General features: G+C 36.8%; 1 protein-coding gene and 1 pseudogene across 1 annotated transcript; one reads left to right on the top strand and one right to left on the bottom strand.

Moving 5' to 3' along the window:
* Window positions 1-108: 108 nt before the first annotated feature.
* On the bottom strand, window positions 109-23,341 carry LOC120595263 (putative protein ZNF720). The gene is made up of 3 exons (XM_039853382.1): window positions 23,004-23,341; window positions 694-820; window positions 109-326 (listed from the first exon to the last, which is right to left on the bottom strand). The coding sequence occupies exons 1-3, from the start codon at window positions 23,016-23,018 to the stop codon at window positions 160-162; spliced, it is 309 nt and encodes a 102-aa protein (XP_039709316.1). The 5' UTR covers window positions 23,019-23,341; the 3' UTR covers window positions 109-159.
* Window positions 23,342-24,929: 1,588 nt separating this feature from the next.
* Window positions 24,930-25,048, top strand: LOC120596872 (uncharacterized; annotated as a pseudogene).
* Window positions 25,049-27,568: the final 2,520 nt, after the last annotated feature.

Below are 27,568 nucleotides of genomic sequence, written 5' to 3' on the forward strand. Positions count from 1 at the left end.
CACTGCGAATGTGATGGGAGACCGCTGGGGCAGGAGAGTCATTAGAGGGTGGAAGACCATGGTCAGTGCCAAAGGGTAGCCATCCCTCTGGCGATATCAGAAGCAAACCTCGCCCTCTCAAACTCATTTCCACTGAAGCAGAGCCTCCTCAACCATACATTAAGGTCTGGCTTCCTCGGTGACCTTTGGCCCTCTCACCTGTGTCATCTGCTTCTGACATTCCCACGTACCTGGGTGGATGGATATTGTCTTTTTTCTCTTCAAAACGCAGTACTCCTTCATTTGCTCCAAAAAGGTGATCAGGTCCGGCTTAGAGACAGCAAGACCTGTTTATCAGAAAAAAGAACATGAATTTTGAAGGAGATTCTCCAATTTCCAATCCAGTATTGTACTCAAGTGAGAAGGGAGGACACTATAGAATATTAGAATATTCTAGAAAATGATTTCCCAAAATACTATTTTCAGATAGCACCTTTGCTATACTAAACAGCATTGAAAAATTTCAGATCCTGAGTTCCACTTCCAAGGACATCATAAAGCCTTTCTTTTCTATCAGTAAACCCCCAATTTGTTCCTTGAGAGCAGGAATGTACAACTACCACACGAAGCAGAAGCTCCCGAGAGACTCTGTACTAATGAAAGAAACAAAACCCTGTAGGTGGAATAAGAATTCTGGAAGGAAGTCAGCCTCACCTAGGAAGACCAGGTTCCTGTAGTTCTCCGACATCACGTCCCTGTACAAGGCCCTCTGAGCAGTGTCCAGGCATTCCCACTCCTCCTGAGAGAATTCTATGGCCACGTCCCTGAATATCAACAGTCCCTGAAATAAAAGACATGTATACGAAATGGCCATGGGCAGAGTTCATAATTTGACCTAATAAAAAAGAGTTAAAGAAGTCGTTTTAACCAGCGGAGTATCCTGAATTATCCAATAACGATTATTTCGATGCTAATACTCTCTAATGTATTTTCTAACTCTGAGAAAGAAGGATGGCATATGATCCACAAAATCACTATAGACTTCACTTTTCTGGAAGATACATTTTGAAAATGAAGACATCAACATAGGCATTTCCAATTTTCAGTGCTGTATTTATATCACACAGGATAAACTGTCTATTTCTAAGGAGGAAAAGTCACGATGAGTGAGAATTGTACAGCAGTTCTCAAATTTTAATGTGTACAACATTGAACTGGAGATCAAAAAATGCATTCTGATTTAGGATTCCTGGGGTGGGGCCTGAGTTTCCATGTTTAACAAGTTCACTTTTAACTAGGGACACCAGTGTCTCAGGTCCATGTGTCACACCTTTAACTAACAAAGAGGAAGAAAACACAGGGAAAAATTCATACAGTACTTTGAAGAGTTTTATGGAATTTACGGGTCTCAGAGAAGTAAGCATAGCAACCATAATCCTTTAATACTTACTATGTACTTGTGTTCTAACAATAGTTTTTATATCTTAATTCATTAAACACATAAGTAATCTCAAAATAATGATGCTATTCTTCCTTTTTTAATGAGAATATTGTGAAACATCCAGTTAGTGGATGAGCCTGGGTTTTACTCCAAACTTTACTTTGAATTTATCAAAAAGGACAGACCAATATGCAAACTGTCATGAACGTTCATAGCAATTTCTGTAACTGAGATGAATAGAAACAAGATGAAGTGACTCGAATAATATGCAGATATAAAAATGGAAACTATGTATACGTTAGAAATGACAAGAAAGTTTTAATGTTAATGAAATTTACCTGAAATGAAATCGAGATTATTTTCAACTGTGTTAATCTCATAAATCTGTTTGTGGATGATACTCTTTGTGTTTTATGAACACAGAGGGGAGATAAACACATACAATGACATAAAAAAAAAGAGCTATTCTTTCTTATTTTTATTTCTTTGAAATATTTTGCTTCTCATTTGTGCTGAGTTATATTTTATAAATTTAACACTTGGACATCCATTAATATAATGTGAACTTTTTAAAAAAATACAAAGAGGTGGTAAAGAGTATGTCTGTCATATGACTGAAATACAATGAAAATTTACAGGTCCAAGGCCTGACTGATTAAAGTAAGTGCCAATGAATACACTTAGGGCCATGATGTAAACAGACAATAAGTTTGCAACCAAAATCATGATGAAAATGTTTCAAATCAAAATTTGCCATGGTCCCTGGGATTCCTCGAGAAAGAATGACAAATAGTGGCTACATGCAGATGACTCAGAATAAAACCTGTTGAACTTGTGATGGTTCCACTGCAGTAGAGATGATATAACAGAAATTCTTCAGAATTCCAAAGAAAATCAGGATCAGGAAGAACATTTCAATTTTCAACTACACAGATGCCATTCTGTTTATTTTCCTAGCATTCAATATCCACATTCAGAAATAGAGGACTCAGCATGAAAACGTGAATCAGGGGCTCCCTTGTTCAAAAAAAGAGATCCAAAATCTTCACTGATAACTGATGTGTCCTTGTGCTAGAAAAATTCCAAACTATAGATCAGAACTTAAAATGGCCTGCAAGAAATATGTGGGGTGGGGAGAGCACTGAGACACAGTAGCCATCACACTTCAAATGAGAATGGTTGTGACATATATGTAGCTAGAAATGAAAATTAAAAGAAATTGATGAACTGGAAATAATTCAGAAATTAAACATGTAGAATTTATCTTAATAAATTCAGGGAGTCAATAGTGCAGCCTGAAACAGGTGACCTCTCTCCGCATGCAGAATCCATATCAACCTCATCCTGGATATTTTCTAGCTCTTACCCAGGGCTACAACATCACTCCTATTGAAATATATTCTGCCTAATTATAGAATATCTATGACACACACAGTGCTGTCACATGTGTTTGTTCACTTCATATAAAAGTCCAAACAACCCAATGACTTTTGACATTGCCAAGCTGTCACCTGAACTAATTGGCAAAGAAGAATAAATAACTTTGGTGATATCGCTTATAAAAATCAAAAACAATAACTAAAGAACTATTGAAATAGTTTTTCTCTAATAGAAGAAATGAAATGTACCAAATGAACTCCAACTTAATATGCTCACTGTGGAATCACCTCCATTTTCTACATGATTTTTGTACACCATTAAATTCCTTGAAAACCACACTTAAAATCCCTGAGCAGGTCATATAAGCAACATTTCACTAAGTATGGAACAAGGAAACCATATGGTAGGTTTTACATGAGACACAGGAAAGTAAAACAAGACAGAACTCCAATGGAAAACTCCCAAACCAAGAGTCATGATATGTGGGAGAAATAAATTCAATGTAATGTACAGAGAATTATTCGCATTATAAACCTGTAAGGTTTCAGCCTACTAATAAATCATCTAATATTTTAAATTACCAATTTTGATCCATTATTTCCCTTTCTTTCTGAAGACAACACACACACACATTCCTTCCTCATAAGTCCTCTTATTCCTAAATTACATCCTTATTTACCTACTGCATTCAGTGTATATCAAAACCATGAAAATCCATATTACAGAGGCTCAGGAAAAAAACATGCAAAGAAAAATATGAGGTAAAATTTTATAGTGATTCAGAATTATAAAAATAGGGCTTTTAATTATACTTCTTTGGATTCTGTCAAATTAACACATTTGTTAAGCAAAGCCCGCTAGTATTGGATGATGAGCAGCAATTACACAAAGACCACAAGGGAAATTCAGAAAGACAAGTTGACAACTCACAGGCCCTAAAGAAGTAGACAGCATGCCTGGATGCGTTACACGAAGAGGCCAAGACAGGAAGGAGGCAGAACGTGGCAGGATCCAGGGTATATGCCGTTATTAAGGTCCCTACATGGAATGCTTTGGGGATCTCAGGCTAGGTCCAGATTGTTCAATTGAAACCAAAAATAGCAAGGTTTTAGGAAACTCTGTGAAGAGCCTATCTAAGGGACATACAAGGTGAAGGCCCTGAGGTGCAAGAAGACTACTGCTCACTGGAGCTGCTGGATAAGACACATCAGCTCACGTTTACTTGTGACTCTGTAAGCTGGTCTCTAGTATGTGCACTAGTGGAAGAGGGCAGTGTCCGTTCAAAACTCCGTAGCAACACAAAATAAACGTCAAGGCGGTAATATCATAAAGTAGTTTGGCTAAACTCTCAAAAATACTCCTGTGTCATCTTTATTGTAACCATCATAGTGCCCCGATATCTACAATGAGAAGAAAAATATAATGTAAAAGTTATAGGAGAAATCTTTCCATATTATTGAAGGCTGAAGGGCACAGGAGACAGCGATCGCTAATGATGTCATTCCACCGCGTGACCAGATAGGACATTGCTCCTCACAACCTTGAATATGGTGGGACAGGTTGATACTCAGAGCAGGATAACACTTCATTCGTTATACAGCAGCATTAACACATTCAAATACACTCATCTTTATTAAGGAAAACATCAAGTTTACACATATTCTAAATAATTACAAACCTACTGTATGATCACTGGTTAAAATACACATTACGAGCATTCAAAAGCAGCATTCCTATTCTCCCGATACAATGATCTGAGAGCTGTGCCTTCTACGGTTTTCAAGGGGGTAGGTGATTATTTAGTAAACACAGATGTACAATAACTTTTTGCACTTAGGGATGTTATCTATACTTTTCTCAGATGTTGCTCAAGAACTCTTTATTTAAACAACATGGAATCATATTCATGACTTCAATCTATAGCTACTATGAAGTTACATCAGGATTTTAATGAAATGCTACCTTTTTCTCTTCAAGAGAAATTGGAAACACTAGTTAAAATTCAAACTGTTTCCCCATCTTACACTAATGCAACGATGATGCCCTGAACACCTACTTCATGGCGACTCATATCCGGTTCTAAAAATCAGCAACTTCATTTAGCCTTTCCTCAAAAATTATATAATACATTGTCCTTAATCTTCCATTGCAAAGTAGATATAAATAAACCTCACCTATATAACTAGGGCACTCAGATCTTTGAGGAGCAACAATCAACCCAGTGACTTCACATACACACAAGAAGTAGAAGCAAAGCACAAGTGGTTTAAGAGTTGAAGCACATTAATATTTCCTTTCCAGAAATTTTTGAATACTGTCAATATAAAGGACACATTGTAAGTAACACACCTTTCCAAACATCTATCTACTTGGTATTTCGAAGCACATTAACAAGTTAGTTATCTTTTTGGACCTGTTCTCTAACTATTCTGATTTAATTTCTGAAAAGTGTTATTGACTTATTATTTTCTACTGTGAATTTTGGTATTTTAGGTTTCATTTTCGATGATATACATTCCTACATGTTTTACATCTTTAAAGTCACTTTCACATAAGAATTCCGTGGGCATTTTTGAAGCGTATATTTTGTACAAGTCTCTTTCACTATTTATTACGAATGGAGAATCTCTCTGGGATGCATTCTCTGATGCCGAGGCTTTAAATCCAGCTAAATGGTCCGACACATTATTTACAGTGTTACTGTTCTGCTCAGCATGAGTTCTCACATGCCGTTTAAGGAGCATATGCTCAATAACGGCTTTGCCACACTTTACATTTGTAGGTCTTCTTTCCAGTATGAATTCTCTGATGTTTAGTGAGGCTTGAGCAACGGTTAAAGGTTGTGCCATGCTCTTCACATTTGTACTGTTTCTCTGCAGCATGAATTCTCTGATGTTGGGTAAAGTCTGAGCACTAGGTAAAGGGTTTGCCCCATTCTTTACATTCGTAAGGCCTGTCTCTTGTATGAATTCTCTCATATTTATTGGGGCTTCGACATTGGCTAAAGGTTTTGCCACACCCTTACATTTGTACTGTTTCTCTCCAGTTATGAATTGTCTAATGTCAAGTAAGAGACGAACGCCGATTACAGGCTTTGCAAAATTAGCTGCATTTAAAGGCTTCTCTTACATACAATTTCTGACACTGAGTAAAAACTAAGACCTGGTAAAGGTTTTGCCACATTCTCTACATGTGTAAGGTTTCCACCACTATGAGTCCTCGATGTTGAGAAAGTTTTGAGTACTGTTTAAATTTTTTACCCTATTCTCTTCATATATAAGGCTTCTCTCCACTATGAGTTCTCTGATGTTCAGTAAGGTGTGAGGACCGCTTAAAGGCTTTGCCACATTCTCTATATCTGTAAGGCTTCTCTCCAGTGTGAATTATCTGATGTTGAGCAAGTTTTAGGCACTGAGTAAAAGCTTTGCCACATTCTCTACACTCATAAGGCTTCTATCCAGTATGAATCCTCTGATGCTAAGTTTTGAACACAGGGTAAAGGTTTTACCACATTCTCTACAATTATAAGCCTTCTCACTGGTATGAATTTTCTGATGTTGAGTAAGGTTTGAACAATTATTAAAGGCTTTGTCACATTCTCTACATTGATAAACCTCTCCAGAGTGAATTCTCTGATATTGAATAAGACTTGAACACTACTTAAAAGATATACCGCATTCTTTACATTTGTAAGGTTTCTCTCCAATATAAATTTTATGTGTATGTCGATTGGTTAACTGAATAAAGACTCTTCCACACTGATTACATTTGTAAGGTTCCTTCCCAGTAGGAATATTCTAATATCATTGAGCTTTGAGTAAAGACTGACATTTACAATGGTTCTCTGAAAATGGAGTTCTCTGATGGTTATTAGGATATGACCTGTGGTTAAAGGTTTTCCCAGATTCACTGCACTGATAACTTCTCTCTCCACTATATATACTCTGGTAATCGATGAAAATAGAAAAACCTTTTTAGTGCAGGCTCTCATTTCATTACACATGTAAAGTTGCTTCCAATTAAATATTCTGCTATCTACTGAACCATGATGATTGTATAAAGACCCTCCAAAAGTTTATGAAAACTACAGACTGAAAAAAGTAGGAATTATTTTGCCATGGAAGAATAATGAATCCTTAGTTAAGGGATTGTCAAACTCATCACATTTAGGATTTCTATCTTGATTTTCAAATATGTTATTTATAGAAATTTATGATTTAATGTTTCATCCATTATGTACCCCCAGAAGAGGTTTGGCAGGCCTTAGAATTTCTAGCACAGCTGATGGTTACTTGTGTTCTCCTATACAAAGTCCATAAAGCCTGGGAGCGGTGACCGTTTCTTAAATATCCAATATAGTAAATGATTCAAACGATTACATGTACCATGAACAAGGTGACTTCCCTAATTGTCAAATTTCCTTTCACAGAATATCTATTTAAAAAAATTTTTTCTCATTGTTCTAGAAATGTAAATGACTTAAAGTGGGAATTTTCTCAAGATGTTTCATATCCCTGATCTCTTTTGGCAACGATTTTAATATGGGTAATCATCCCAGTTTGGTTAAGTCCATCATAACACCCCTTCTGCCCTTCACACTCCCCTTCACTTACCCAGTCTTTCATTAAGTGTAAATTCTCAAGGCCATACCTCCCACATCTTACCGGCAGCATTTTGTGGAATGAATCTTCTAAGCCCGGCTGTGGTGACGAGCCCTGGGTTTTTTGAGAAGACATAGCTGAAAGATACCACATAAATTATCACACATATTACACTCCGGTAAATACAGTTTACATTCTAATGCACAAAATAAATACCGATCAGATGACTATAGTACCATGGCAGAGTAAGAAGCACCAAAAGTTCCCTCTGCCATGGAAATGAGAACTTACCAACAACTACTGACATAACTGCCTTTTCGAGTACCCCAGAAGCCACCCCCAGGAAAGCACAAAATGAGGAAGAGTCACATCAAAGGAAGGAAAAGAAATTGCTTACCTTCACCCACAAGTAAAGACTGACATTTACAATGGTTCTCTGAAAATGGAGTTCTCACCCTCCCTGGCACACTATAAAATGACTGTGGGAAAACTTAATTCCCAGTTTCCTCTCAGGAGAGAAATAAATGAGTGAATTATGTCTGATGATCTGGCTATTTTGCAACTGCCGAGGGATTTGTTTCTGTTTTGCATGACCCATTTGCTAATGAAATGGCAGTACACTGAGAATGCATGTGGATGCGGAGAAAATGGTAATTGTTCAAAGACCAGAGACTGCAGTAGTGATGGCAGACGTCAGGGATAGGAATGGATCACGGGATCTAAGGAAGAACCAGAAAACATTTAAAACTGAAAATTACACAGAGAAAACAGAATACACACCCCAGGAGAGGTTAGGCAGCCCTCCGAATCTTGAGCACGGCTTATTGTAATGTGTGTTCTCCTGTACAAAACCATTCATAAAGTCTTGGAACAGGGCTCTCTTAAATATGCCAATGTCAAAGCAAGATCACAAGACAGACAAGGAAACAGGAAAACATGGTCCAGAGGCACAAAATGAATGTCTAGAAAATGGCCCTAAATTAATGATCTATTAATTATCTGACAAAAAATTCAAAATAACTGTCTTAAAGTTGCTCAATTAGGAAACAGAAAACAGATAACTAAATATTAAAAAAAAAAAGAGAAAAAACTATGCATAACCAAACTGAAAATACAAAGAGACAAAATACAAAAAAGAACCACAAAAAGTTGGGAGCTGGAAAACAGGGAGCTACAATACCTGAATTTGAAAATACAGTCAAAGCATCCAAAACAGAATTGATCAAGCAGAAGAAAGGATCAGACAACTTAAACACAGTTTATTTTAAATTGTCAATGTACGGAAAAAAAAAAAAAAAGTCAAATAGTGAAGTGACTCATGAGACACAAACGAGTGGACCAACATACACATTAAGTGGAACCCATGAAAAGATGAAAGTGAAAAAGGGCAGACAGCTTGTATGAAAGATTAATGGCTTAAAAATTTCCACATTTGAAGAAACATACAAATTCTAAGTAGGATGAATGTAAAAACACTAAAAGACACACATTATAATCAAACTATCATGAATCACAGCCAAAAACTAAGTTTTGAAAGCAGCAAAAAATAATAATAATAAAAATAAAAAATTTAAAAAAAGAAACAAGTTGTCCAAGTTGTTACATAAAAGTTCCTCTAAGATTATCAGTCGGATTCTCAGCAGAAACCTCATAAGAAGAGCATTTAAGATAAAATATTCAAAGTGCTTAAAATACAAAAACTATCAACCATGAATACTACATCTGGCAAAGCTGTCTTTCATCAAAGGAGAAATAAGTACCTTCCCAGATGAAAAACCCTAACGAGTTTCTCACTATTAGATCTGCCATATGAAAAATATTAATGAATGTCCTTCTAAATGAAATAAAAGAATTCTAAACAATATAAAACTATGTGAAAAATATAAAAGTAAAGGTAAATTATACACATGAATATTGAAATCTGTGGTAGTGTAATGAAGAAAACACAAATCATTTTATCTCTTCTTTAAAATTTTTTAAAAGCAAAAGAATCTTAAATTTATCATAAAAAGCAAAACATAAATGATATACTGTGCAAACAATATCACAAATGGGTACAGGTAAAGATGTAAAAATAACAATACACGCATTATAATTAAACTATCATGAATGATAAGAGTAGAGTTTCTGTATACAGCTGACACTATCAGTTTAAAATATAGCGTTATAACTTTAAAATATAGTAAGTAACCCTCATGGTAACTCCCCTGCCACACACACACACAAAATAGTAAAATGTTATCTGGCGACAGAAGACAGAATTTTATATTAGAAAATCCTAAAGAATACACTCATACACACATACAAATTCTAAACAAATGTGGCAAAATGTAGGATACGATATCAACACATGAAAATTGTTTATTCCACAGATTTTACATGTGTCAATATTTCATTTTAAGATCTCTACGACAGATACACAGAAAACAGGTCTGTTTCTGCTAATGAGTGGTCCTCGTGTGCACACCTACCCGCTGTCTGCCTGGGGAATTTGCACCTCATTCCTACAACACAGGGGACTACCTGAACCGATGTTCCTGCCACATGGACAGCAAGTCTGCGTCTCTCCCCGGTCTCACCCTGTGTGACATGTTTTAGAGCTGCTAACTGAAACTCAGAAATACACCTGGTCACATTTCACTGAAAACTATTTCTTTCCAGTTACACTGTGCTTTACTGAAAAACCAAGATGGAGTCATGCCTTTTAGGAAGAGATCCAGCTTCCCATAAACTGGGTGTTTATAAGAAGGACTAAGGACATGGACCACAAGTGAGTCATTTTACTCTGACCCTGAAATTATACCACGGTCCGCACGATAATGTGCTGTTGAAATCGGAGTGTTACAGTTACAACCACTCAATAAAGAGCGGGGAGGTCATCGTTTCTAAAGTTCTTTCCGGTGATGCAAGAAAACCTGAACTTTTGAAAATCTGATCAGTTTTAATGCTATCAGATTTATTACATTGTTTAATTCAACATCCTTTGGATAATTCTTGGCTTAAGACTTCTAGTAACCTTTGAAAAAGGTTTAAGGTCATAAAATCAGCAACACTAGGTCAGAGGGCAGAGAGGCCAATTGAGGTGGAAAGAGATAGCTTATTTATATTGAAGGTAAAAATTTCCTTCCACTTAGAATGAAAAAAAAATCCCTTTTTATATACAAAATTGGCTTTTAAATTACTTGACAAAAAAATTAATTAAAATTTAAAAAATATTAAAAAACAAAAATAAATAAATTGCTTGTGAGAAGCACATTACGAATTTAAATCTACTAAGAAGAGTCATCAGCCTTTGAAATAAATTCCATAAATGTTTTCAGTAAGCTCTTCCTCTGTATTAAAACCCACTAAAGGAAAGGTAGTTGACTTCAAAAGCCAGAAAGGAGGGTTCACTAATCTGATTATTTAAAATAAGAAATGAAACCCTAAACCTCCTTTGGCTCGCTCTGAAATGCAAGTTTTCCCAGCATTTATCATTAAAACAACAAGAAACATATGTATAGCTTCCCTAATGTGTTTAACCATAATTCTACATAATTTCACTTATTTTCACTTATTAACTATCAACACTTGTGATAGCAGTGCTCTGCTTCAATGATTTTAAACTCCTGCTGACTGTGAGGAAAAGTATCTGACACTGAAGTCCGGGTTTTGCTCTCTTTCCACTGGTACATTCCTTGAGCCTCTGATTTAGATAACCCACTTTTCTTCAAATTAAATAAGGAAGCACATTTAAACTTTTAAAATCATGGTGTATTGATTGTTGGAGACCCTGAAAACAGTAAATCTTACATTTCAGTCAGGTAATCCAGTTTTCTAAAATATAATACCATCACCTTTGAAAGAACTTTAAAAATGTCTATGACCTCACATGTGAACACTGCTGCTCCCGTGTTCTTTACAGCACATGTCACAGCGCTAGCATAGATGCTGTGGAAGCATGTGGCATCAAAATAAGGGGAGCGGGGCAGGAATATCAAAGTTTCAAGATGGGAAAATAAAATAGTGAAACTTACATTTAAGAAAGCAAACTTGAGGTTTAACTCAACATGACACTTTGGGATATAAAACAATTACTAGACTTCTTGTGATGATCCTTTCACAGTATATAGAATTAGTGAATCATTATGTTGTACATCTAAAACTAATATAATGATGTCAATTATGTCTCAATTTTTAAAAACTACAATCTTGACTGTGAACAATTTTTTGGAGCTCCTTTTTCTTGCTAATCAAGATACAAGATTGTCTCAGTTATTGTTTTCGTAAACTTGCACTCCCCTTTGAAGCTTCTCCTATAATTTAGTTCTTCTGTGCAATAACTAAAATTTCTATAGATTATGATACTTTTCCCCTAAATTTTTAAAAATTGAAATAAATTCCTCCCAGAGTCTATTTTTTGAGTTCCTCCATTAACTCGGAAAATAAAGCACTCTTCCCCAATTCCGCCAGACGTAATTTTTAATTTGTTATTTAATTACCTGGCATCTTTGGAAACAAGAATGTTTTGAGGGAGGGTGTCTCCAGTCTGGTTTATGGATGACATCGCCTCAGATTCTTTGCTGTATACCAGCGCCCCCTTGTGGAAGTGTGTTGTATGACTTGGAACACAAACGCCGCATTTTAAAGTGTATTTTCTACTTTTTAAAAGACAATTGGGAGGATTCTGGGAAACATGGCGAAGTGAGAGATGTCCCCAGATCTCTACCTTTGAAACAACAATAAGTTGAACATATAAAACTCAACAAAACACACCCAAATTGCATACCAGCAGGTCTGAGCGTGGGATCGCCCATAAGAGCTACCGCAGTTCAAAACCCCAAAACAGCTGCTTATACATTCTTCTCTAATGCACATGGAACATTCTCAAGAATCGACCACATACTGAGACAGAGATAGCCTCAACAAATATAAGAGGGTTGAAATCATACCAACTGAGTCAGGGAAGAAATAAAAAGAGAGATCAAGAGATACATAGAAACGAATGATAATGATAGTACAACATATCAAAACTTTTGGGACACGGCAAAAGCGGTCATAAAGGGAAGGTTTATACCATTACAGGCCTATCACCAAAAACAAGAATGAGCCTAAATAAACAACCTAATGCTTATTTTAAAAAACTAGAAAAGGAAGAACAAATGAGGCCTAAAGCCGAAGGAAAGAAATAATTAAAAATAGAGCAGAAATAAGTGAAATTGAAGACAAAAATCAATAGAAAAAATAATACAACGAAGAGCTGGTTCTTTGAGGTTAATAAAATTGACAAACCCCTGGATAGACTCACTAAAGAAAAGAGAGAAAGGACACAAATAAAATCAGGTATGAAAGAGGAGAAATTACGACTGATACCACAGAAATACAAAGGATTATCCAAGAATACTATGAAAAAGTATATAACACCAAATTTAATAATCTAGAAGAAATGGACCAGTACTTAGAAAAATACAATCTTCTTATACTGAATCAAGAAGAACTGGAAAATCTAAATAGACCGATCAGCAGTATGGAAATTGAAACAATCATCAAAAACCTACCAAAAAGTAAAAGTCCAAGACCAGATGGCTTCACCAGTGAATTCTACCAAACATTCAAAGAAGATTTAATACCCATTCTCCTCAAACTCTTCCAAAAAAATCAAAGAGGAGGCAATACTTCCCAGCTCATTTTATGAGGCCAACATCACTTTGATACCAAAACCTGGTAAAGAAGACACATGAAAAGAAACTACAGACCAATATCTCTCATGAACACAGATGCAAAAATCCTAAATAAGATACTAGTGAATCGAATACAGCAACATATTAAAAAGATTATACACCACCATCAAGTGGGTTTCATCCAAGGGCACAGGGATGGTTCAACATATGCAAATCGAATTATTTGATATACCGCATAAACAAATTAAAAATAAGAAATCTTATGATCATATCCATAGATGTAGAAAAAGTTTTGACAAGATACAGCACCCATTTATGATCAAAACACTTAACAAAATCTGTTTAGAAGGAAAGTACCTTAACATAATAAAGGCCATATATGACAAACCCTCAGCCAATATTATGCTTAATGGTGAAAAACCAAAAACTTTCCCTGTAAGATTAGGAACAAGGTAAGGCTGTTCACTATCAGCACTGTTATTCAATATAACATTAGAGGTCACAGCAAGTGCAATCAGACAAGAGAAAGATATAAAAGGCATCCAAATAGAAAACGAATAAGTCAAACTGTCAGTATTTGTGGATGACATGATTCTCTATATAGAAAACCCTAAAGACTCCACAAGAACACTACTAGAAACAATAAGCAAATACAGGAAAGTATCTGGATACAAAAGCAACATTCAAAAATCCATAGTGTTCCTATACTCTAACAACGAAGTGTCAGAAAAAGTGGAAAAAATAATTCCTTTTGCAATTGCATCAAAAAGAATAAAATACCTAGGAATAAATTTAGTAAAACATGTGAAGGACCTATATAATGAAAACTACAAGACCCTATTAAAAGAAATACAAAAAGAAAAAAGAAAAAAGAAATGGAAAGATACTCCGTGTTCTTGGATTGGAAGAATCAAGATAGTTAATATGACCGTATTACCTAAAGCATATTACAGATTTAATGCAATCTCCATCAAAATCGCATGGCAGTTTTTAAAGAAATAGAACAAAAAATCATCAGATTCATATGGAAGCACCAAAGACCTCGAATTGCCAAAGCCATCCTGAGAAAAAAGAATGAGGCTGGAGGCATCACTCTGCTTGACTTCAAATTATACTACAAAGCAACAGTAATCAAAACAACATGGTATTGGCAGCAAAACAGACACACAGACCACTGGAATTGAGAGTCATGAAGTAAACCCATATTTACACGGGCAAATAATTTTCGACAAAAAAGCCAAAAACATACAGCGGAGATCGGAAAGTCTCTTCAATTGCTAGGAAAACTGGAAGGCCACCTGCAAAAGAATGAAACTAGACTGCTATGACCACACACCAAAATTAACTCAAAATGGATTAAGGATCTGAATATAAGCCCTGAAACAATAAATTCCATAGAAGAAAACATAGGAACTAAACTCAAGGACCTTGGACTTAAAGAGGACTTTATGAATTTGACCTCAAAGGAAAGGGAAGTAAAAGCAAAAAAAAAAATGAACGGGACTACATCAAACTAAAAGGCTTCTGCTCAGCAAAAGAAACCGTCAACAAGGTAAAGAGACAACCATCAGAATGGGAAAATATATTTGCAAGCAACACCTCCAATAAGGGCCTAATATCCAAAATATATAAAGAACTCATACGACTCAATAACAACAAAGAAACAAACGATCCAATCAAAAAATGGCCAGTGGACCTGAACAGACACTTCTCCCTAGAAGACAAAGAAATGGCCAACAGATATATGAAAAGATGCTCAACATCACTAGCTATTAGGGAAATGCAAATCAAAACCACAATGAGATACCGTCTCATACCTCTTAGAATAGCTGTCATCAACAGCTATAAGTAACAAAGTAATAACAAATAATAACAAATTTTGGAGAGGATGTGGAGAAAAAGGAACCCTCATACACTGCTGGTGGGACTGCAAATTAGTACAGCCACTATGGAGAACAGTATGGTGCGTCCTCAAAAAAACTAAGAATTGATCTACCATATGACCCAGCAATCCCTCTACTGGGTATTTACCTCAAGACTTGAAAAGCCATATTCAAAAAGATATTTGCACACCGATGTTCATAGCAGCATTATTCACAGGACATCGAAGCAACCAAAGTGTCCTATGATAGATGATTGGCTAAAGAAGCTGTGGTACATATATACAATGAAATATTATTACTCAGCCATAAGAAGAGATGAAATACTGCCATTTGTGACAACATGGATGGATCTCGAGAGAATTATGCTAAGCGAAATGCACCAGATAGAAAAAGTTGAAAATCACATTCTATCACATATGTGGGATATAAACCTAAAAGCAACAAAGAAACAGGACAAACAAATGGAGACTTATGGACATGGACAATGGACTAGTGGTTACTAGAGGGTAGGGGGTGGTGGAGGATGGAGGAGGTAGATGGGGTAAAGGGGTCAAATTTAGGGGGCTACAGGGAGGGTGAAGTGGGTAAAGGGGATCAAATATATGGTAGCTGAAGGAAATGGACTTTGGGTGGCAAACACAATAGTATAGATGCCAAATTATAATGTACACCTGAAAATTATATAACTGTATCAACCAATGTTTTTGCCAATAATCTGAAAACATAATGCAGAAAGAATTTTAATGTCATTTTAAACCTTTCCTGGAAGGGAAAATTTACTTAGATGACAGGGAGGTACAATTCTAATCTTTCATCCATTTGATCTGAGAAAACTGGCAGACTATGTTTACCTCTCACAGTCATAATTATTAATGTATGTTTCTATCTTTAACTACTGACAGTTTGTTTACTGTGAAACACCAAGTTAGCTGCCTTTTTTAAAAATATGCCAGGACTCATGCAGTTTTTAAAGGTTCACATCTTCTAATTTGAATGTTTTGAATATTTATTTTTAAATTATTTTTGTTATTTTTTGTTCTGCACTGTAAAACTGATTAAAACTTTAAGCCAGTCTTAATACAATTCTGTAAGGATGTGTAAGAAGGTTTTTAATAAAGGTTTATAAGTTTAAGACAAGAATATTATAAGTAATATGCCATGTGTTGAAGGCTTTTCTGTTTGTATGTATAAAGATTCCTTGTATATTTTTAACGTCATTGTGTTGCAATAATTTAACTCATTTGACTTACTTGCTAAAAATATATCATTTATTAAGAAGTGCTCTTGACTTCGATACCTAAACACTGAAAACCATGTTAAACGTACCCAAAGATAAGTTTTTACATAGATACACACCTTGTAAGTTGTGCTTTATTTTATTATTCACTAATCTAACTATGTCGTGTTCTAAGTGAATCAGAGCTCTTTATTATATAATTATTTAAATCTGTCCTTTAAAAAAGAAAAAGAAACTATAAACAAGCTTATTTGGTTGCCAAGCTGGAATTTATTATCTAATTTACCATCAATGTAATGATTAATACTGCAAAATGAATGTATGGTTACATTATAGTATATTCACATAAGAAATATTGTTAGGTTTGAGAGGTAACCAATTGCATTCTTTCGGAAATTTACTATTTCAATGTGTTAAGTGCCTTGTTATAAAGTAAAATTTTAAGCCCTAAATTCATTATTTTCCTGACATGTATTTTTCATTATGATATATAGTGTTATGGTAATAGTTTTACTAAATGCTTATGTTTTAATCAAGTACATAAATTTCAAGAGTTCTTTTCTCCTACCCACCAATACCTTAATCATTAATCTAGCATATGTAATTTGAATTCAGGTTCTTTTATTAATAACAGGAAAGAAATCCTACAACTTAAAACAAAAACAAAAAAAAAATTGAAAACTGGGCAGAGGACCTGAATAGGCATTTCTCCAAAGAGGACACACAGACAACCAATAGATATATGAAATATGCTTAACTTCACTAATCATCAGAAAAATGCAAATTAAAACCACTATGTGTATCACATCTATCAGAATGGCTATCAATAAATCAAACAACAACAAGGTTGACAAGGGTGTAGGGAAAAGGAAACCCTCATGCACAATTGGAGGATTGCCGATTGGTACAGCCACTGTGGAAAACAGTTTAAAAGTTCATCAAAAAATTAAAAATAGAATGACTTTATGAACCAACAATCTCACTTCTGGGTATTATCCAAAGAAAACTAAAACACTAATTCAAATAGATATATGCACCCCTATGTTCACTGCAGCTATTTACAATAGCCAAGATATATGGAAGCAACTTAAGTGCTCATCAATAGACGAATGGATAAAGAAGTTATGAAACACATGCACGATGGATTATTCAGCCATAAAAAAATAAAATCTTACTATTTGCAATGACAAAGATGGACGTAGAAGGTATGTACTAAGTGAAATAAGTTACATAGAGAAAGACAGATACCATATGATCCCATGTATACACGGAATCTAAGGAACAGAATAAATGAAAAAGCAAACTGAAAAGAGACCTATAGATAGATACAAAAAAACAAACTGGTGACTGACAGATGGAATAAAGGGTTGGGGCGGCTGGTTAAAAATGGTGAAGGGATTAAGAAGTACAAATTGGCTGTTACAAAATAGCCACGGGGATGTGAAGCACAGCACAGGGAATACAGTCAATATATTGTAATGACAATGTGTAGTGCCAGGTGGGTACCAGAATAATCACATGAATCATTTTGTAAATTATACAAATGTCTAACGAGCATGCTGAATACCTGAATTGAACATAAAATATTGAATGTTAACTCTAATTGAAAAACAAATTTTTAAAAAAAATCACCTTGTATAACTGTAGTTTTGAATTGTGACTCTGTACCGATGAATAGTAAGCATTTTGAATCATTGCCATGTTGTGTACAGGAGGAAAATGTCACAGAAAATGCATTAGAATCGTGCATAAATGACACTAATTAATTTAAATAAGCTTTTCACTAAAACTAGAGAAATTTATTATCAATATATTTTTGCTATTCTTACACAAAAAGTGTAGGCTGTAAACCATCTTACAGTGCAAAAGTCCTTTTCTAAACAAACAATGAGAAAGTTATAACATACGCAGAGATCATGAGAATCTATGATTTATAAAATAAACATTTGAGATTAAAGCATAACAAGATTAAGAGACATGTTGAAGAAAGGAGATGAAAAATCTAAAGATTACTTTTTTGCCTGAAGTAGACTTAAATGGAGGAACCAAACATTTTCCCAAATATACAGTGGCTAATAATTCTAGAACTCATTTCTTACTGAAGGATTACATTTAAGAATGTTGTATCAGCATTTTTTAATTTAAAGGCACAAAGTCAACACAGATCTAATCGAAAAGGAAAAACATATAGGACACATCCCCAGGAAGCTATGCACTAAACAAGACAGAATTATAAAATGAAGCGATCAAGAAATAAGGCAACAAAGGCGCCTTTACGTCACGGTGGACATTGATCTGTGCTCCTCTATGGCATTGGCATATTTAAGAATTCCATGAGATAACTGGATACATTAACTATTCTAACACTGAGACTTAAAATTACTTAATGTCACTTCATACAAAGCAAAAGGACATTGTGAAGTGAAACAGAAGTAGATTCCTCATTTAAGGGAGGTGCACTGTGCTCTGATGACATTTCTGAGTCTACCTTGTAGGGTCAAGCTTGAAGCCTCCACAGGATGAGAATTCATACAGCAGAACATAAGACATCTGTAGCCAGTGTTCCTGCGATTTCTGAACCAAACTCCGCTATCTCAACGACACCCTTCGCACACGACTTACATGAGGCAAAAACAGAACTTCAAAGATTGTTAATAGAATTCCTCAGCAACGTGCACAAACTTTCCCAGGCCCCCAGAGCAACGAAGAGTAGCCAGACCACGCCGGCCCTCACAGTCCAAGGGCAGGACTTTGGTTCTCACTGCACATGTGATGGAAGATTACTGGGGCAGGAGAGTCCTTAGAGCAGGGGTCCTCTATCCCTGGACCACGAACCACGTCCATGGCCTGTTAGAAACCAGGCCGCACAGCAGCAGGTGAGCTGCGGGCAAGCGAGCAAAGCTTCGTCTGTATTTACAGCCGCTCCCCAGTGCTAGCATCACCACCTCAGCTCCACCTCAGATCATCAGGTGTTAGATTCTCTTAGGAGCACTGGTCCCTGGTGCCAAAAAGGTTGGGGACCATTGCTTTAGACACCAGAAGTGCACGGTCAGTGCCAGAGAGGAGCCGTCCGTCTGTGGCAGCATCGGAAGCAAACCTCATCCTCTCGAAACTCATTTCCACTGAAGCAGAGCCTCCTCCACCATACATCAAGGTCTGGCTTCCTCAGTGACCTTGGCCCTCTCCTCTGTGTCACCTGCGTCCTTCATTCCCACCTACCTGGGTGGACGGATATTGTCTTTTTTCTCTTCAAATCCCAGGGCTCCTTCATTTGCTTTAAATAGGTGACAAGGTCTGGTTTAAAAACAGCAAGACCTGTTTATTAGGAAAAGAAACATAAGTCTTGGCAGAGATTCTCCAATATCTAATCCAATATTGTGCTGAAGTGAAAAGAGAGAACTATGCAGAATATTAGAATATTCTAGAAATGATTTCTCAAAATACTGTTTCTGACAGCACCTTTATTATACTAGACAACATTTAAAGTTTTCACATCCTGAGTTTCACTTCCAAGTACATTATCAAGTCTTTTTTTCTAAACCAGCAAACTCCAATTTGTTCCTTGAGAGCAGGGACCTGAAACTGTCATACAAAGCTGAAGCTCCCTGGAGACACTGTACTAATGAAGGAAACAAAACTCTGTTGGTGAAGTAGAAATTCTGTAACGAAGTCAACCTCACCCAGGAAGACCAGGTTCTTATAGTTCTCCAACATCACATCCATGTACAATTCCTGCTGAGCTGAGTCCAGGCATTCCCACTCCTCCTGAGAGAATTCTATGGCCACATCCGTGAATGTCAACAGTCTCTGAAATAAAAGACAGATTTACCAAGTGGCCATAGGCAGAGTTCATAAAGTGACCCAATATGAAAACGGAGTTAAGAGAACCAGTTTGACCCAGGAGAGTATCCTGAATTATCCAGTAAGATCATTACTGACACAGTAATACTGCCTAGTATATTTTCTAACTCTGAGAAAACAGGACGACATATGATCTATAAAACAAATGTAAAGGCTTCACTTTTCTGAAAGATAAATTTTAAAAATTAAGACATTAGCATATGTATATCCAGTTGAGTGTTCTATCTGTTACACAGAGGATAAAGGGTACATGTATCTTAGATGGAAAAGTCATGGTGAGTTAGAAGGATAAAGTATTTCTCAAAATTTAATGTATAGGAATAAACTGGAGATCTTGTAAAAATGCAGATTCTGATTCAGGAGTGGTGGGGTAGGGTTTTCCACATTTTTAACAATCTCACTTTTAACGACTGACACCAATGACTCTCGTCCGTGTACCACAATTTTGTATATCACAACGGAAGAAAACAGAAGATTCATACAGGCCTTAGAATTCATTGAGTTTAACGGAATTCACAGGTCTCAAGTAATAGTAAGCATAGCAACCACAATCTTTTTTAAAATTTTAATATATGGCAGTCAACATGGCTGAGTAGGAAAACGCTGCACTTGCCTCAACCGACAACCACTTCAAAATTAAAAGAAAGTACAGAACCGAGAAATACAAATACCATATAATCTCACTTCTATGAAGAATCTAAAAAACAAAATATGTGAACAAACAAAAACAGAAACAAATGCACAGACACAGAGAACAAACTAGTGATTGCCGGATGGGAGAGGGGCTGGGCTGATGAGTAAAAAGGGTGAAGGGATTAAGAAGTACAAATTGGTAGCTACAAACAGTCACAGAGATATAAAGTATAGCATAGGGAATATACTTAATATTGTAATAACTGTATGGTGTAAGGTGAGTACTCAACTCATTGGGGTGATCACTTTTTAAGTTATTTAAATCTCTATTCACTATGTTGTACACCTAAAATAAGTAAAATATTATATGTCAACTGCAATTTAAAAATAAAAATTATTTTAAAAAAGAAATTAAAATATACGATAGATATTGTTCTAACAGTTTTTATGTTAATTCATAATACACACAGGTGACCTAAGAATAATGATATTATTCTTCCTCTTTTTTCTTCTGTGAAACATCCAGTATATAGTATAGCCTAGTTTTACGCCAAACTTTATAGAATTTTTCAAAACACAGACCAATACAGAGAAAGACTTCATGAATGCTGTTTCTGTAACTAAGAATAGAAATAAGAAAAAGAACCTCAGTGTTAACATTTATGCACAAAGACAGTCAAAAATGGGAACTATGTATATATTAAATGTCATACAGAAAATTTTACTTGAGTGATAAAGATTATTTTCAAGTGTGTCTCAAAAATCTCTTTGTAGATAAACTCACAAGGGCGATGAACATATACGATATCAGTTCAAGCTATCTATTGTTTTAGTCTTTTATGGCTTTGAAACTTTTTCCTTATCCTCTGTGGCAATATTTTAGAAATTTAACACAGTTGAACATCCATTAGTAATAATTCTTGTAAATTTTTTGCAAATACAAAGAAGCAGTAAAGAAGAGTCTGTCTGTGACATGGCGGGGAATGTAATGAAAACTTACAGGTCTGACACCCGACTGATTAAGGTGCCAACTTCCAAAGGCCCATTTCCACAGTAAACAAAAGTGAGAGCCTTCATTTTGCAAAGCAACTAAAAACAAAAACTAAGAAGATAAGTTTCCGGACGAAATGTGATGGTTTATGCTTTTCTCTCAATAAATCCCTCCAAGACTCTTATTAGTGGGAAAGAAAAAAAAATATAAACTTTATAGTGAAGAGAGCACCTGAACCAAGTGAAAATCAGGTGTAATGGAAGTGACATTGGCTGACTGAAGCATCATCTCTGCTAACATCAGTTTTACACATATTTCAATCCACATATACCTTCCATATTCTGTAAATCTGACAGTGTAATAGTTCTTTCTTGCCAATGTAGTGAGCGAGTCTCTTCTAATTATTCTTCTCTTTCGGAACTTTCTGAGCTATTCTGATTAATGTCATGCTGCTTAAACGCATTTTCTCAACCCTGTTCTACAGAGCTGATGTTGCATCCAGATGAATCTAAAACCTATATTTCCCTTCTTCACGGATATCCTAGCGTCTGACCTCATCCAACAGGAATCTTGGGTATCAATGCCTTCCCATGTTGATCTGTCACAAAGAAATGTTTCAATAGTTGAAGGTGTAGGGGTTCAGAAAGAGACAACCCAAGATGTGACTCAATGGTATGTGGATTATTTTAAGCTAAAGGCAACTCAGACCCTGTGGGCTCAAGAGAAACTTCCGTTCCCCTCGCTCCCTCTACTGTCTAGAAGAATTTAAATCAGGAGCCTGGCCTATGCTCGGTTAAAAGCAGAAATGGCTGTCTATCCATCTACATGAGCGGACAAACTAATGATTACTGAGCACAGGCCCTCCCTGCAACGACCTACTGAAGCCACGGGTGCATTACCTCATCCCAGGCTCAGAAAGTCTCATCTACCCATGTTCCTTCCCTTCCCATGTTCCTACCCATGAACTTCTCCCGCATGTGGGGTTCTCATATGTATGAATGTGATAAATTTGGATATTTTCTCTTGCTAATCTGTCTCAAGTCTATCTGATCATTAGATTAGCTGAAAGAACCTTGAAGGTAGAAGAAAGTTTCTTGCTCTCCTCAAAAGGTCAAAAATTCATAGTGAGAATTCTTTGTGTGCTGCAGGGAGCCTGGATGGAAAGAACAGAGAGAGGGCTCTGGGACGAAGGAGAGATTACTCTACAGAGCTGACCCTGACAATCATAAGAAGAAAAGGAATAAAAAACAAGCACTTAAAAGCAACCTCGCTAAAGAGGAACATCAGAAATCCAGAATTAAAGGTTTCCAACCTCTGACCCGGGACAGAACGGTTACCTGTGAAGCAGCCATTGTGTCTGCGTCCTCCAGCTCTGGGCTGTTTTCTCAGGCTGTGTCTGCTTCCACCACACTCACAGGCAGAAGGACCTTGAACTGCTGAAAAGGCCACCCTCTCCAGTCCTGTGTCACAGGAAAGATTCAGGAATAATGAACTCCTACATGAAGACCGAAATGTGAGTTTTTTCCTGTCTCCATGCTCCCTGCTCCCCGCCACCACATGCACAAATTCCGCCACAGCAACAAGAATGTGGGCTGCTCTCCTACCCCTCACAACCCCAACAGAGCACCCAGCTACTCCCCTCCAACAGTCTGCCCTCAACTCTCACAAAAGTATTCTCCAGCCCCACTACGCCCTGGCCTCACTTCAGAATCACCTAGAACACCTGTTAATGACGCTCCACCCAGACCAGATGACCAACGCTGTGGGGAGGGTGCAGGTGATGTTAATTCTTAAAACGCCTCATGTGATCTGACAGGAAACCAGAAGGGAACCATTTAGCTAAAGGTCTCTTCTGAAGCTTTAATGTGCATACAGATCCCTTGGGGATCAGGACCCCACTTAAGTTACGATTCCCTAGGTCTGCAGTGCGGCCCATGAAATGGCATCTTTAACTAATTCCTGGTGGTGCTGCAGTTAGTCCCCCCCAGGCTGTCTTCAGTAGTGCCAGGATCAGATGCCAGACCAGCACACCTGAGACCTCTGAGCAGTGTAAGAGACTGGGAAAGGCACTTCTAGAAGACCAGGCTCCCTGGGCGGATTCCAAGGGGCGGGGCTCATCCAGGAACAAGCATGGCTGGTGTTAGGTAGGGCTCAGGTGCAGGAAGAGGGTGGGGGGTGTGTGTGTGTGTGTATTTTTATGAACTGAGGTGACACAGATGGATGTCCCCTGCCTCCAATTTAGGTACCTGTGTTTTCTTGCATCTTTAACGTACACTTTTTCAAGCCTGTTTATTTTTTAAACATTCTTCGAACGGCTTGAATCATTTAACATTTTTGATGATCCACGTACCACTGTAATACCAATTTTTTAAGACCTTTTTAATAGTATTATAGGTTCACAGCAAAATTGAGAGTAAAATCTTTCCGAAGCAGATATTTCTCAAAGTAAATCTTTCCACAATATAGCAGAATCTTTCTAACAGAATTTTTACATACACTAATTAACTACAGGGTCGGGGAGGGGGGGGAAGATTCCTGGATCCCAGCAACCAAGGGCATCATCTCGACAAAGACACAGCCCCAATTTAGATGCCACCTGAGGCAAAGTATGAGAGGGACAAACTTCCTGGCCCCTCTACCCTCTCTAGTCTCTGCCAGGACCTTTCTGTGCCTGTACTTCTCCAAGGAGAGTAGGCTGGGGAGCGCTCCTGTGTCCACTGCAGAGCACACAATGGGTCAGAGAAATTACAAGCAAATGAAGGGCAGAGATTCTGAGACAGAAAAACCACTGCCAGTTTTCCCCACCAGGTGGGCAACTTGGACAGGGTGGACGACCAAGCAATAAGAACTCTCTCCAGTACAGTCCATCTCTGTCCCACTGTACAAAGTCACACTTTCTCTGTCCTAGTAAGTCCTGGGACTAAGTTACTTCCCACCACTCCGAAGTCAGGGTCTGCTTCAGGTGGCCTCTTGCCCTATTATTCTGAGGAAAGGTAAACAACTGCCACTTTCCACCAATATGCCCGAGGTTCTGCTTCTTCCTCTGCCATGAAATGACAAGTGTGAGCTCCAAAAAGGGTTGAACCACAAAGGTTACACTGACTAATCACAGTGAAATGCAGTACACTTTTATGAAATCACTTCTTTCAGAACTAAAATCACTATCCCGAGAGACGTGCACTACCACGTTCACTGCATTACTGACAACGGCCGAGACATGGATATGATCTAAGTGTCTCTCACCTGATGAATAGAGAAATGGGGTCTATGGCCAGGCCACCCTGAACAAGCCCGATCCTATCTGATCCCGGAAGCTAAGCAAGGTCGGGACTGGTTAGTACTTGGATGGGAGATCACCTAGGAAGACCAAGTGCTATAGGCGTAAAAAATAAGCTGACAAGATCCTTGCAATCTGTGAGGTCAACCAAGGGATGCCTTGCTTTAAAAAAAAAAAAAAAAAGAAATGAGATATATGCATATGTGTGAGTACACACACACACCAACACACACTGGAATACTATTCAGCAATAAAAGAAGGAAAGGCTTCTGTTTGCAACAAAAAATGGACCTTGAGGGCATTATGCTACGTTAAATAAGTCACATGGAAAAAGACATACTATATGCCATATCTGGAATCTAAAACAACCACCTCAGAAACAGAGATCTGATTTGTGGTACCCTGATAAGGGTGAGGGGGAGGTGCAGGGGTCAACTGGGTGACAGGGGTCAAAAGGTACAAACTTCCAGTTGTAAGATAAATAAGTGCCAGGGTTGCAATGTACTACATGACTACTATACTTATCAACACTGTACTTTATTCCCCCTCAGCTTTGGTTTTTCTTTCCATGACATTCGTTACACGCCCTGAAACCGAGGTCTGAAAATATTAAATGAAATATCTGAGAAACAATTTAAAAGATATTTTGAGAGACTACATTCACACAACTTTAATTACACTATATTGTTAGAACTGCTCTATTCTATTAGCAGTTATTGTTACTCTCTTACTGCACCTAATTTAGAAATTAAATTTTATTGCAGATATGTAAGTATAGGGAAAGAAGAGTATATAGAGGCTTGATTACTATCTGCAGTTTCAGGCATCCACTGGGGGTCTTGGAACAAATTCCCTGCTGATAAGGGGGGACTACTGTATTGTCTATTTCAAAGTTGCTAAGAGACTAGATTTTTAAAACTCTCATTACTAGGAAAGATACTGTAACTATGTGAGGCAATAGATGTTAACTAAATTTAAGGTGGCAATCATTTCACAATATACAGATATCAAATCATTGTTATATACCTTAAACTTACTCCATGTTATATGTCAATATCAACACTATTAAAATGAGAAAAAAAATATTTTAAAGCCCAGTGTAATTTAAAAGTAAAAAGCTCAAAAAAATAAGTGAAAATTAAATGATAGCTTCCTTCAGATAATTTCATAAAGCCAAAGAGAAATTAAATTTAAAAGAATAAGTGTACATTTCATCTCTCCAGATGAGAACCATTAACCAAGGGTGCCCTTTACTCAGTGGCTCCTCCCCTGACAAAAAAGATGACGCTGCCTGGGATCTGGTACACCTCTTTTTCCCCGAAGGACAATTGACAAGTACATTTACCTATAGAAATAAGAGCCAGATTTTAAATTTTAATCAATATGTAACCAACAATGAGTTAAATTAATTTATGGTAAACATACTTTCCCAGTAATGCATGATTGCCTTCTTTCCTCTAAGTATTTTGAAATGAAAAATTTTGGCATTTATAAAATGAAGTAAAATGCATTTCTAAGTCCCCTTAAAACAACTTCAAAAGTTGTCAACATTTTCCCAGTCTTATATCATCTGTTTCAAGATTCCTTCTTTGGGTAGGGCAGGGGACAGAGCAAAACACTTTAACGTATATTCTAGAAGCTTGTCGAAATATGAGGTTGTTCATTAATCATGTATTATTGGTACGCCTTAAAAATTCACCTCATAAATAATCCTAGATTTAAAGTCACCAAAAACTTCTATACTCTTATGCAAAATTATTTGTAAATACTTAATATCACTTAGTGGCCCATTCATATCCACATTCTCCAAATGACCCACGAATGTATTTTTATTGCGGTTCTCACCACTGTTTTAGTGCGGTAAGGAGGTAACATGAAGTCTACCCTTCTACTGGACTTCTAAGTGCACGATACAACAGTGTTAACCACGGGCACAGTGCTGCCCGGGCAGGTCTCTACAGCTCATTCCTCTCGTAGAATCAAAGTTTGTACCTTCTGAACAGCAACTCTCCCATCCCCAGCCTCTGGCAGCACCATTCTAATCTCTGTTCCTGTGAGTGTGTCTATATCGTTGAGTGTCTGAAACTGGATTTATACAGGGTTTACACATTAAACTTACTTATTATGACCCATAAGCTTAAAAATCTATAAATGTAACAGTCATTATGAAATCTAAAGGGAGGAAATATGATCAAATTAATACAGATGAGCCCCGAAATGTGACAGCGTCTAACAAACATAATTATTATGAAAGGAACTGAAAAACAAATACTGGAACACCGCAGATTCACTACAATAAAACCTTAAAGGAGCCATGGGTCTTCGTGGTGAAATTTATCCTTTTAGGTGCGGATAAACGGATCAACAGACCCAAGCCATTATTTCTCAATAACATTGTTCTGGCCTTTTTCACCCAGAAAAGGTGAAGGGATTGAGGACAAAATGGCAGTTACAAAATAGTCCTAGGGATGTGATGTACAGCATAGGGAAAATAGTCAATAATACCGGAATAACTATTTATGACGTCGATGGTTACCAGACTTACGGGGGATCATTCCGTTATAGAAATGTCTAACCTCTATGTTGCTCACTGAAACAGATATAATATTGAATGTCAACTCTAAT

Source organism: Pteropus medius, unplaced genomic scaffold (genome assembly GCF_902729225.1).
Source record: "Pteropus medius unplaced genomic scaffold, Ma_sr-lr_union100, whole genome shotgun sequence".
Taxonomy (NCBI): Eukaryota; Metazoa; Chordata; class Mammalia; order Chiroptera; family Pteropodidae; genus Pteropus; species Pteropus medius.